Genomic DNA, 12,610 nt, shown 5'->3' on the forward strand with positions numbered 1-12,610 from the left:
AATTCTCATTGTTCCATTAAAAAAAAAAATAAAAAAAGCGGCTCCAGAACCGCCCGGGCCGAGATTCAAATCTGCTTTATTGCTTCACGCAAACTGCAGGGCACTGAAATCCCAGCTCTTTCAGGTGCCCTGGAATTGTCTTCCCCGCTGTTCCCCCCCTCGGTCCGATGGGTTTTGTGACACCTGAAGAGGCTGGAAGCTTCCTGCTGAAACGTCTAAATCGCAATAATTAGATCCTAATTGCTCTTCTGCATTTCCAAATTCCAGAGGCAAGTGTAGGTTGCATCCAAGTCCAGGAAAACAATGATGAGATCCAAGCATTGCTCTATTATCTCTCTCTTTTTTTTTTTTCTTGGTATTTAATGACCTAAGAAAGTTACAAAAGCAACTTGAAATTCCATCTGGATATATAAACTAATTAAATAGATTTAGCTAACGCTGAGAAAATAAACCCCAAGCACCATGAAGACAAAAAACAGTAAGAGATGAGTAATTCCCAGGGTAATTAAGGACTTTTGATGGAGTCTCTGGATGAGTTGGAGACCACTGGAAGTTGAGCTCATTCTCATTTTGCAGTGATTAGCCCAGATTTGATTAAGTTCTGCATTCTGGGAGAACAATCTTATGACTCATTTCCTTTTTTTTGTTTTGTTTTTTGCCTAATTTCAGGAGTGGCTGGAAATTTCAGTGGCATTTTCAGAGGATTTTGAAATATGAAGTTGTTGAGATAAAATATGGCAAATTTAAGAAGGAAATGTGAATTCCTGTGGTTCTCAACACTTGTGATCAGCCCAGATTTGATTAAGTTCTGCATTCTGGGAGAACAATTCTATAACTCATTCCGTTTTTGTGTTTCCCAATTCCTAATTTCAGGAGTGGGCTGAAATCCAGATTGGTTGGAAATTTCAGCGGCATTTTCAAAGGATTTTGAAATATGAAGTTGTTGAGATAAAATATGGCAAATTAAAAAAAAAAAAAAAAGGAAATGAGAATTCCTTTCAAATCCACACTCCAAACCCACCTGTGCTGAAAACACACACATTTCCCCCCCCCCCCGAAAAACAGCTACAAATAAAATCCCAGCTACTTCTTTTTTATTCTCTAAGAACGCTTTGGAAGCGAGGAATTCCTGACGCCGCCGAGGAAGGAGGAGGAGGAGAAGAACCATCCAAAAAAAAAAAAAAAGTCAAAGGACACAGAGGTCAGGAGGAAGCTGAGGACTCAATTCCCACTGAGTTTCCTCATGATGGGGCTGTCAGGCTCGGCAGTGGTGAAAATGCTGCCCACGACCACGTGGGTGCCCCAGAGGTTGTGCCTGATGACTTTGCAGCAGCCCAGGTCGTCCACGGAGAATCCCAAGTGCCGGTAGCGCTCGTCCGTCTCCAGCAGCGGGTTGTTGGTGTAAGGCCCGAAAAACTGAGCGAGAAAACCAACGTAAAATGAGGATTTGCCACGTGGGGATTTGAAATCCTGAAAGCAAAGCCTGAGTGAGGCTGCTGGAGGAGGTTGGAGTTGTAGTTTGAAAGGTTTTGGTTTGGTTCCGGAGGGGATTTGGATCCCGATCCCGCCCGCTCACCTTTGGGAAGGTGATTCAGGCACATTTCCCTTTTTCAATTTCTTTTATTCCCACTGAATTTCAGAACTTTTCACCTTTGGGAAGGTGATCCAGGCACATTTCCCATCTCAAACTGGTTTTATTCCCATTGAATTTCAGAACTTTGCACCTTTGGGAAGGTGATCCAGGCAGATTTCCCTTTTTCAATTTCTTTTATTCCCACTGAATTTCAGAACTTTGCACCTTTGGGAAGGTGATCCAGGCAGATTTCCCTTTTTCAATTTCTTTTATTCCCACTGAATTTCAGAACTTTTCACCTTTGGGAAGGTGATCCAGGCAGATTTCCTTTTTTCAATTTCTTTTATTCCCATTGAATTTCAGAACTTTTCACCTTTGGGAAGGTGATCCAGGCACATTTCCCTTTTTCAATTTCTTTTATTCCCGTTGGATTTCAGAACTTTTCACCTTTGGGAAGGTGACCCAGGCAGATTTCCCTTTTTCAATTTCTTTTATTCCCACTGAATTTCAGAATTTTGCACCTTTGGGAAGGTGATCCAGGCACATTTCCCATCTCAAACTGGTTTTATTGCCATTGAATTTCAGAACTTTGCACCTTTGGGAAGGTGATCCAGGCACATTTCCCTTTTTCAATTTCTTTTATTCCCATTGAATTTCAGATTTTTTCATCTTTGGGAAGGTGATCCAGGCACATTTCCCTTCTCAAATTGGTTTTATTGCCATTGAATTTCAGAACTTTTCACACCTTTGGAAAGGGTGAAAGCATTTCAGGCAGATTTCCCCTTTTAAATCAGTTTTATTCCCATTGAATTTCAGAATTTTTCACACCTTTGGGAAAGGTGAAATCATTTCAGGCAGATTTTCCCTTTTTAAACTGGTTTTATTCCCACTTAACTTCAGAACTTTTCACCTTTGGGAAGGGTGAAACCATTTCAGGCAGATTTCTCCTTTTAAATTCATTTTATTCCCACTGAACTTCGGAACTTTTCACCTTTGGAAAAGGTTCTGCAGAATTCAGGGCAGAACCCAGCCAGAAAAAAAACCCCCACAAACTAAACTGGGACTAACTAAGGACAGAAACTTCCTAAGAAACAGCAAAAAATGAACAATTTAACTTTGCAGGAAATCCCTACAGAAAACTGGTTAGAAAAATGTGATTAAATGGCAATCAGATATTTAAATTAAACTGGTATTTCAGTTGCAAAAACTGGTATTTTAGTTGCAAACAGGTATTTACCTCCCAACCATCCCCTGTTTATCTGCTGACACAATAAATCTTCTGGTTTTTGCAGTGTTTTAAAATAAAACCCCACCAAGCCCAGCTTTGCCCCCATCCCCTTCAACTGTGAGAGGGGTTTTAGCAGAGCTCAGACTAAAATTCACCTCCAGAGGAACAAAAAGTTCATTTTCTGGGGGGACAAAGGGATCATTAACAGGTGCAAAGAGGTTTCATTTTTTTAAATCTTCACCTGCCCAGGTGTCAGGGCTCCCAAGTTACCCGAGGATGGAATAAAATCCCCAGAGGATTTGGGGAATAAAACTTCTCCAATTCCCTAAAATCCAGTTTAATTTCCTGCCAATGCTGTCCTTGCTCTGAGAGCTGACACAGAGTTGAGCTGCCGGTTATAATCTTAATTTATGAAAGGATTTTATCCTGGAAAAAAAAAAAAAAAAAAAAAAAAGAAGAAATTGTCCAAATTGCACAAACTTACTGCCAGTCCTGAGGAGGGATCAATGAAATCAGCCCAATAACCCTCAGAAGAAATTGCATAGCAGATTTCCTTGGCACCATTGATGAACTGAAAGGAAAAAAAAAAACCCAATAAATTGGGAAAAGAAAGGCATCAAATGAGGTTTTTACACTAAAAGAATTGTTTCTAACTCGATCTGTTGTAAATAAAATCTTTTATTTACTTAACAGTTCTAAAAATTGGATTTTCTCTGCAATTGGTGCCCTACAGCAGCTCAAGGTTCCAAATTTATAAACATTGCGTTTATTCAAGTTCAGTCCCTTAAAGGTCCAAAATAAGGGAAATTTACCTTTTACACCAAATTCTGTATTAGCTCAAAATGAGGGAAATTTATCCTTTCCAGGAAATTCTGTGTTAGTTCAAAATGAGGGAATTTTTACCCTAATTTTATCCCCATTTAACCCAAATTTTACTTTAGGGTAAATTCTGCATTAGTTCAAAATTTGGGGATTTTACCCCTTATAGTAAATTCTCTATTGATTCAAAATGAGGGAATTTTACCCCAGTAAATTCTGTATTTTGAAGGCTTTAATGATGAATTATGTCCAAACTGTAAATAAAATCCCAAATCTCCCAATTTCAGGCAGAAAATTTCTGCTCCAGGATGTCTTTTGGTGTCGGAACAACCCCTCAGAATGAGGTTAATTAACTGAATTAATGCAAATATTTCGATTTGGCTGTAAAATTTCATTTTCTGTCGATTCCTTTCTTTTGTGGTGGCTTTAGAGAGGCCACATTTGCATTTTAGGATGTTCCCAGATTAATTTCAGGCATAAAATGTGATTTATCTCCAGATTAAATGGTGGGGTTCGGGGATGTTTAACAAATAACAGGTAAAAATGTTCTTTCTTTTTTTTGTTTGTTTGAGGTGCTGAGCAGTGAACAGCGACACACGGTGGGGAAATGGGAAAGTTAAATGGGAAATAAAGGGAATTTCAGAGCCCTCTAGGGGTCAAAAAACAGGATAAAGGTCAGATGAAATAACAGAAATTAAATCCAAAAAATGAATTAAAAGCATCCAATAAAGTGGGAAAAAACCATCAGAAAAATCAGGGATTTTCACGTTTTTGACCAGTTAAAAAGTGCTCAGACAAGACTCTGCAGTGAAATCTTAATTCATTAAATTAAATTAAATTAAATCTTAATTAATTAAATGAGAGGAAAATAAAACCAGCAACAAAATCCATTGGATTAAAACTGGAATAAGTGATATAAAATAGTTGCTGGATCAGGACAACAATCCTTTATTATTCTCTCATTAATCTTTTATTAATCTGGATCTTTTATTAGTCTCCTGTAACATTTTAACAGACTTTTGGCTCACCCCCAACTCTGCAGAAATTCAAGAATTCTCAACAAACAAAAAAATTATAAAGCTGGGGGGAAAAAAATCTCAATTTTATAAGACAAAAGAGTTAATTCTAAAATGTTTTTAAAATATCACAACAGAGTTAGAAATGCGCCAAAAGCTTCAGGACTGAGACGCTGAGAACTCACATTTTCTAAGAGCAGCTCCCTCTCGTCCTCCACCTCCTGGCTCCACACTGTCATGTCGTTCTGGGTTTTCTGGGTGACAGTGAGCACAGTCAGACGTTTGGAATTCACCTCTGGGAACAGGGACTCGAAGTCTGAAAAGTGAGAGAACAGCAAAGTTATTCCCGCTTTTCCACGGGAGCTTTTCCCTCTCACACAGAGCAGCATTTCAGGCTGATTTTCCTTTTTAAATTGGGTTTATTCCCATTGTGTTTCAGTTTTTTTCTTCCTTGAATAAATTAAAACACAAATTGAAGTGTTGTGATTCCTGTTTGTTGCTTTCATTAAAAATTCCAACGGATCTGATCAACGTTTCCCTTTTAGAATTGGATTTATTCCCATTTAATTTCAGTTCTTTCCTTCCTAAATGAATTAAAACATAAATGGAAGTTTTGTGATTCCCGTTCGTTGTTTTATTCAAGAATTCCAAAGGATTTGATCAACATTTCAGGCAGATTTCCCTTTTAAAATTGGGTTTGTTCCTATTTAATTTGTCGTTTGTTTCCTGGATAAATTAAAACACAAATTGAAGTTCTGTGATTCCTATCGGTTGTTCTATTTAGGAATTCCAAAGGATGTGACCAACATTTCAGGCAGATTTCCCTTATAAAATTAGGTTTATTCCCATTTAATTCCAGTTATTTCTTCCCTGAAAAAATTAAAACACGATCTGAAGTTTTGTGATTCCCATTTGTTGTTTTATTTAGCAATTCCAAAGGATCTGACCAATGTTTCCCTTTTTAAATTTGGTTTACTCCCATTAAATTTCAGTTCTTTCTTCCCTGAATAAATTAAAAACACAAACTGAAGTTTTGTGATTCCCATTTGTTGTTCTATTTAGGAATTCCAAAGGATCTGACCAACGTTTCCCTTTTCAAATTGGTTTTATTCCCATTTGATTTGTCATTTCCTGAAAAAATTAAAACCACAAATTGAAGTTTTGCGATTCCCATGTGTTGTTTCATTTGGCAATTCTAAAGGATCTGACCAACATTTCAGGCAGATTTCCCTTTTAAAATTGGATTTTTCCCATTAAATTTCAGTCATTTCCATCCTGAATAAACTGAAACCACAAATTAAAGGGTTTTTTTGATTCCCATTTGCTATTTAGCAATTCCAAAGGATTTGACAACTGGATTTTGGATGGGGAATTAACCCCAGAATTCCCCTAAACTGGCACTAAAACAACAACTGAAAATGACACTTGAAAATCAACGTGAAATATATTTAGCAAAGCTTTGGTTTCCATTCTTAAACCAAGGGATTTTTGTGATTATTAACTCTGAATAATCACATTTTTCTGCAGCACATTCAGAGCATCTTCCTGCCCCGCTTTTACTTTTTAAAAGTTGGGATTTTCCTTGGCTATAAATAAAAATAAAAATGAACCTTTTCTCAGCAGCTCAGGGCAGGCTTGCACTGCACATTCCACCTTGGCATTCTCAAAGTAGGTCTCAGCGTTGTTGATCTGCTGCTTCTGGGGAGCATCAGAACCCTAAAGAAAACCCCACAAAAATCCAAATTTTTACATCAGAACGCGGCTCAGTGATCAGATGCACTTGAGCAGTTTTAGATGATTTGCAAGGGGACTTCACGGGTTTTCTATTAAACATTAAAATAAGAATATAATTGAAATTATTTAAAGTTAATTTGAAGTTATTTGAAGTTATTTAAAGCTATTTAAAGATATTAAAACATATTAAGAGATATTAAGAGATATTAAAAGTAAAATAGATCTTGGTGCTACTTAAGTCCACACAGAAATATTTATATTTGATGGAAATCCCAAAGTTTTGTATTTCATTGGATCTATATATTGCTAAAGCAGAATAAATATAAAGAGAGAAATGGTATTTTATGTCATATAAATGTAGGATATAATCTATAAAATATATATTATATAGAACAGAAATACAGGAATTTTTGCTAATGATCTGAAATAATTGTCTGAATGATTTAATAGAAAATTAACTGATGGATTTCAGGTATTCCCTGATTCTAAAAGTTGCACTAAATGAACTAAAGCAGAATTTGTTGGTGGATTTTTAGGGAAAAAAAAAAAAAGCCCTTTTTTTTAAAGGGCTTTTTAGGATCCTGGTAAATTTTTGGGGATTCCTGTGTGAATTTCATGGATTTTAGAACTAAACATCTGCCCAAACTTTGTATATCCAGATCCATTCAGTAAAATCCTGATGGAAATTTCAATTTTATTGTGTACAATTCAATTTTACTCAGAAGCTGAATCCTCTCCTGGTGAGGTTGGGGGATTCCTGGGTGAATTTCATGGGTTTTTAGAACTAAACATTTGCCCAAACTTTGTAAATCCTGATCCATTCAGTAAAATCCTGAGGGAAATTTCTAATTTATTCAGTAAAATGTGGTGAGACGTGGCAATCAGCAAGTTTGGAGACTGAAATTCTCCCATTAACCACTCCTAAAATGCTGTTTCAAACCAGCCTGAAATCTTTTCTCCTAAAAAAAACCCCACCCTGTGGCAGGTTTGCTCAACCCAATAAAATTCAGATGTGCAGAAAATTCCTTTTCCAGGCAGAAAAGAGAGCTCGGTTCTGCTTTTCCCCCCAGGCAGGAGGGGTTTGCTCCCACCTGGAATTCATTGATGTATTGTGCCATGATAAACTCGTGCCTCTCACTGGCTGAGGGCTCTGCTAAAATGTCAGGGAGGCTCCTGGAGGTTTGGGATTTCTTCTGGGCAGCCGTGCCATGGAGGTGGCAGTCGAAGCCAATGTTCCCAGGCAGTTGGAACCTCTGATCCTGGGGGCCAAAGGGTCCCATCACCTCGTCTGGCCACACTGTCCTGGGACCTGCAAAGGTTTCCGGCAGGAAGTCTTTAAAAAAAAACCAAAAAAAGCAGGAAAATCTATAGGGAAATGGCTGTCCCACAGGAGGAATGTGGGAAAACCCAAGGGAAAACACAAGGGAAAACCCAAAGGGAAAACCCCTCTCCTACACAAAGAAAGCAGGAAAATCCCAAAGGAAAACACCAAGGAAAACCCAAGAGAAAACCCCTCTCCCACAGGAGAAAAGCGGGAAAACCCCAAGGGAAAACCCCAAGGGAAAACTTCTCTCCCACACCAGGAAAAGAGGAAATCCCAAAGGAAAACCCAAAGGGAAAACCCAAGGGAAAACCCAAGGGAAAACCCAAGGGAAAAACCCAAGGGAAAAACCCAAGGGAAAAACCCAAAAGAAAAACCCAAAAGAAAAACCCAAGGAAACCCCAAAGGAAAACCTTTCTCCCACACAAGGAAAAGAGGAAAACCCAAGGGAAAACCCAAGGAAAAACCCAAAGGAAAACCCAAAAGAAAATCCCAAAGAAACCCCAAAGGAAATCCCCTCTCCCACACAATGAAAGCAGGAAAACCCAAGGGAAAACCCAAAGGGAAACCCAAAGGAAAATCCTTCTCCCACAGGAGGAAAACCCAAGGGAAAACCCTTCTCCCACAGGAGGAAAGCAGGAAAACCCAAAGGAGAACCCTTTTCCTACACCAGGAAAGCCCCAAGGAAAACCCCAAGGAAAACCCCAAGGAAAACCCCAAGGAAAACCCCAAGGAAAACCCTTCTCCCACAGGAGAAAAGCAGGAAATCCCAAAGGAAATCCCAAAGAAAACCCTCTCTCCCACCCCAAAATCCGCCAACAAACACCAGCACCACCCAAACCCCAACCCCCCACTCCCAAATCAGCCTTTCAAGGTCAGAAATTTGGGATTTTTCCCTCACACAAATCAGGAGGAGCAGCAGCCACATGAGGCTCGTCCGAGCCCGAGGATCCCGCCGTGGAAAACCCTTTGGCATTCCCGACCCTTTTCAGCAAGGAATAAAACCCCGGCAGGTACGTCACCAGTCTGCTCCTGCTGCACAGCACCTGAAAAATGAGAGAGAAAATCAAAATAGTCGTTCAAACACAGCTGAAAAGAGAGAAAAAATCAAAATATCCGCTCAAACACAGCTGAAAAGAGAGAAAAAAATCAAAATATTCGTTAAAACACAGCAGAAAGGGGAGAAAAAAATCAAAATATTCATTCAAATACAGCTGAAAAGAGAGAAAAAAATCAAAATATGAAAAGAGAGAAAAAAATCAAAATATCCGCTCAAACACAACTGAAAAGAGAGAAAAAAATCAAAATATCTGCTCAAACACAGCTGAAAAGAGAGAAAAAAATCAAAATATCTGCTCAAACACAGCTGAAAAGAGAGAAAAAATCAAAATATCCGCTCAAACACAACTGAAAAGAGAGAAAAAAATCAAAATATCCGCTCAAACACAACTGAAAAGAGAGAAAAAAATCAAAATATCCGTTCAAACACAGCTGAAAAGAGAGAAAAAAATCAAAATATCCACTCAAACACAGCTGAAAAGAGAGAAAAAAATCAAAATATCGGTTCAAACACAGCTGAAAAGAGAGAAAAAATCAAAACATCGGTTCAAACACAACTGAAAAGAGAAAAAAATCGAAATATTCATTAAAACACAGCTGAGGAGAGAGAAAAGAAATCAAAATATTTGTTAATATTCACCAGAAAAATCCTCCCTCCATCATCGTAAAAATTTTTATGATTTTTAATTGGAATTGTAATTTATCTCTGTTGAAATTTTAATTGTGGTCGGCTGGGAGGGTCAGTTTAGAGCAGAGGTTGATGGTTGGTTTTTGGAGTTTGTTAGTGCCAAGCAAGGAAAAAAAGGTTTAGAAATAGTGGTGGGTTGAAGTTCTTTAAGTTTTAGTTTTAATTTTTTTAATTGTCGGTCTTAGGGGTCATTTAGAAGTGAAAATTAAACTTAAAATTACTTTTAGGAGTAGTTTAAAAGTGAAAAGAAAAATAACTTTTACTTTACTTTTGGGGTAATTTAAAAATAAAAATTAAAAAAACTGTGGTAGTTTTAATTTTTTAAGGTCTCATTTTTTAAGTTTTAGTTTTAATTTTTTTAATTGTTGCTTTTAAGGGTTATTTAAATAATAAAATTAAAACTTAAAATTACTTCTACTTTTTTTTTAGTGGTCGTTTAAAAATGAAAAGAAAAATAAACCAGTGGTGATTTTAATTTTTTAAATCTTAGTTTTTTAATTTCCACTTTTAGAGGTAATTTAAAAATCAATATTAAAATAAAACAGCGATAATTTTGATTTTTTTTAATTCTTAATTTTCATTTTTCTAATTCTTGCTTTTCATTTTTTAATGACGACTTTTAGGGGTTAATTTAAAAATGAAAATAAAAATAAACCAGTGGTAATTTTTTATATCTTGATTTTAATTTGTTAAGTACCACTTTTAAGGGTTAATTTAAAAATGAAAATAAAAATAAACCAGTGGTAATTTACATGTTTAATATACAAATTTAATATAAAAATTACATTTAAAGTCTAAGAAGTTATTTTAAAAAAAGCAGAAGAAATGGTGGTATTTGGATGTTTAATGGAAAAATTTAACCGAAAAATTTAATAGAAAATTTAGAATTAAAAATTTTAAGGCAGCAGCAGGTTTCTCACGCAGCACCTCGGTGTAAATATAAAATAATTTCTATAACATATTAAAATAATTTCTATAGTATAATAAGATTTTTATATTAAAACAGTTTCTATATTAATACCTATAAATTTACAATTTATATCAATTTTACATTGTACAAATTATTTAAAAAAACCTCCAATGCTTCAAGCCACGTTTAATTCATGACTTCAATCAATTATTTACAATTTTCTCCGCTTTAAAAAGTTCCTGGAACAACAAAAATCAGATTTTTTCCCCCTCCACTCCGTGAAATCGCTATTGCGATTAATTTTGGCACGATGATGATGTCATAAACAATTACAGCTGAGGCGTAATTAGCAGAAAAGAGCATTTTCCCTCATTAGCAGTCACTAATTACAGCTGGCTCACGTCAAGATTTCCACACCTGGCGCTGCACGAGAAACTGAGAATTTAATCATGTCCCCGCGGTTATAATAAATAATAAAAAATACAATAAATAATTTTTTTAAAAAATCAGTAAAAGGTGCTTAAAGTGTTGCAGAAACACGGAATTGTTTTGTGGCTGAGGTCAGGAAAATAGGAAAAGCAGAGGAAAATTGGATTTAATCCTCAGGGGTTTTATTGCTTTTCCCTTTTCCAACAGGAAAAACACAGGAAAAACTGGATTTAATCCTCCGGGATTTTATTGCTGGGATAAATCAGCCGAGTGCTCCAGAAACATGGAATTCCTGAGGTCAGAATAACAGGAAAAACAAGGAAAAAACTGGATTTAATCCTCAGGGGTTTTATTGCTTTTCCTTTTCCCAACAGGAAAAGCACAGGAAAATTGGATTTAATCCTCAGGGGTTTTATTGCTTTTCCCTTTTCCAACAGGAAAAACACAAGAAAATTGGATTTAATCCTCAGGGATTTTATTGCTTTTCCCTTTTCCAACAGGAAAAACACAAGAAAATTGGATTTAATCCTCAGGGATTTTATTGCTTTTCCTTCTTCCAACAGGAAAAACACAGGAAAATTGGATTTAATCCTCAGGGGTTTTATTGCTTTTCCTTTTTCCAACAGGAAAAACACAGAAAAATTGGATTTAATCCTCAGGGATTAAATTTATTGCTGGGATAAATCAACCGAGTGCTCCAGAAACATGGAATTCCTGAGGTCAGAATAACAAGAAAAACAAGAAAAAAACTGGATTTAATCCTCAGGGGTTTTATTGCTTTTCCTTCTTCCAACAGGAAAAACACAGGAAAATTGGATTTAATCCTCAGGGGTTTTATTGCTTTTCCCTTTTCCAACAGGAAAAGCACAGGAAAAAGTGGATCTAATCCTTTATTATATTATTCCTGGGATATTCGAGCTGAAGGAAGGCTGGACTGGGGGATATGAAGAAGAATTTTTTCCCTTTTTTCCCCTGTGGCTGTCTCTCAATCTCTGGGCTAACGGAAAGCGTCGGAATTAAAGGATTTCTTTTTTTCTTTTTAATTTTCCCCACCCAAACCTGTTGGTAACTCTATTTAATCCTCAACTCCGCCGTGCCCGGCCTGGCCACCAGATCCGGCGCCGCTCACTCACACTGGCCATGGCAGACGCCGCTCTCCCCTCGCTGACGGGCCCCGACAGCCCTGCGAAAGAGAAGAGCAGAGGGGAGAGAACAGGAAAAGGAGAAGAAAAAAGGAAAATTAAAGAAAAAGGAAAAGGAGCCGGACTCCGCAGCCCCGAAGTCTCGTCACACTCCACCCGCCCCGCACGGCTTCCCCGTGGCTCAGGAGAGGCGCTGCCGGGGACAAGCAGCGGCAGCTGATGGGGGAAGGAGAAGGAAACGGGAAAAGCGGAGGGGGAAAAAAAAGCAGGAAAAGAGGAAAAAGAAAAAAGAACTCCCGGCCGCCCTCACCTCTTCCTGCAAAATGGCGGCGCCTACCCGCCCTCACCACGCCCTCGCCGCGCGCCTCCAGGCCGAGCCAATCGATTCGCCGACACCTCGATGGGCGCGGCGCGGAACGGCGCGGAATGCGCCGCTCGGCGTTCGGTTGCTCACGGCTGCGGGAGGGGCGGTGAGGGGAAGCCGTGAGGGGGAAGCGGCGATGGCGGCGGGGTCGGGGAGGTTCCCGTGGGATCGGCGGGGCCGGGATGGGTCATGGCGGGGCCGGGATGGGTCATGGCGGGGCTGGGATCCGTCCTGCCGGGGCTGCCGTGTCCCCTCGGCGCTCCCGAGCCGCCCTTGCCCCGCGTGAGGCGCGGGCGGCGGCGGGGCAGTACCCGCGGCGGCCGCCAG

At 38.5% G+C, this 12,610-nt stretch overlaps 1 protein-coding gene across 1 annotated transcript; it reads right to left on the reverse strand.

Moving 5' to 3' along the window:
- Window positions 1-59: 59 nt before the first annotated feature.
- Window positions 60-12,285, reverse strand: MMADHC (metabolism of cobalamin associated D). The gene is made up of 8 exons (XM_066190437.1): window positions 12,230-12,285; window positions 11,911-11,960; window positions 8,593-8,737; window positions 7,462-7,679; window positions 6,247-6,352; window positions 4,822-4,952; window positions 3,286-3,372; window positions 60-1,416 (listed from the first exon to the last, which is right to left on the reverse strand). The coding sequence occupies exons 2-8, from the start codon at window positions 11,917-11,919 to the stop codon at window positions 1,222-1,224; spliced, it is 891 nt and encodes a 296-aa protein (XP_066046534.1). The 5' UTR covers window positions 11,920-11,960; window positions 12,230-12,285; the 3' UTR covers window positions 60-1,221.
- Between the last annotated feature and the right edge of the window lie 325 nt (window positions 12,286-12,610).

This window comes from Chamaea fasciata, unplaced genomic scaffold (genome assembly GCF_029207755.1).
Source record: "Chamaea fasciata isolate MVZ Bird 193981 ecotype frontalis unplaced genomic scaffold, bChaFas1.0.hap1 SCAF_8, whole genome shotgun sequence".
Taxonomy (NCBI): domain Eukaryota; kingdom Metazoa; phylum Chordata; class Aves; order Passeriformes; family Sylviidae; genus Chamaea; species Chamaea fasciata.

Excerpts from the sequence above, each read along its gene's own strand:
- MMADHC (XM_066190437.1), bottom strand. Across the intron at positions 6,353-7,461 it reads AATACATCAATGAATTCCAG|GGTTCTGATGCTCCCCAGAA; the intron begins GTGGGAGCAAAC and ends GGTTTTCTTTAG. Across the intron at positions 3,373-4,821 it reads GGGAGCTGCTCTTAGAAAAT|TTCATCAATGGTGCCAAGGA; the intron begins GTGAGTTCTCAG and ends TTTTCCTTTCAG.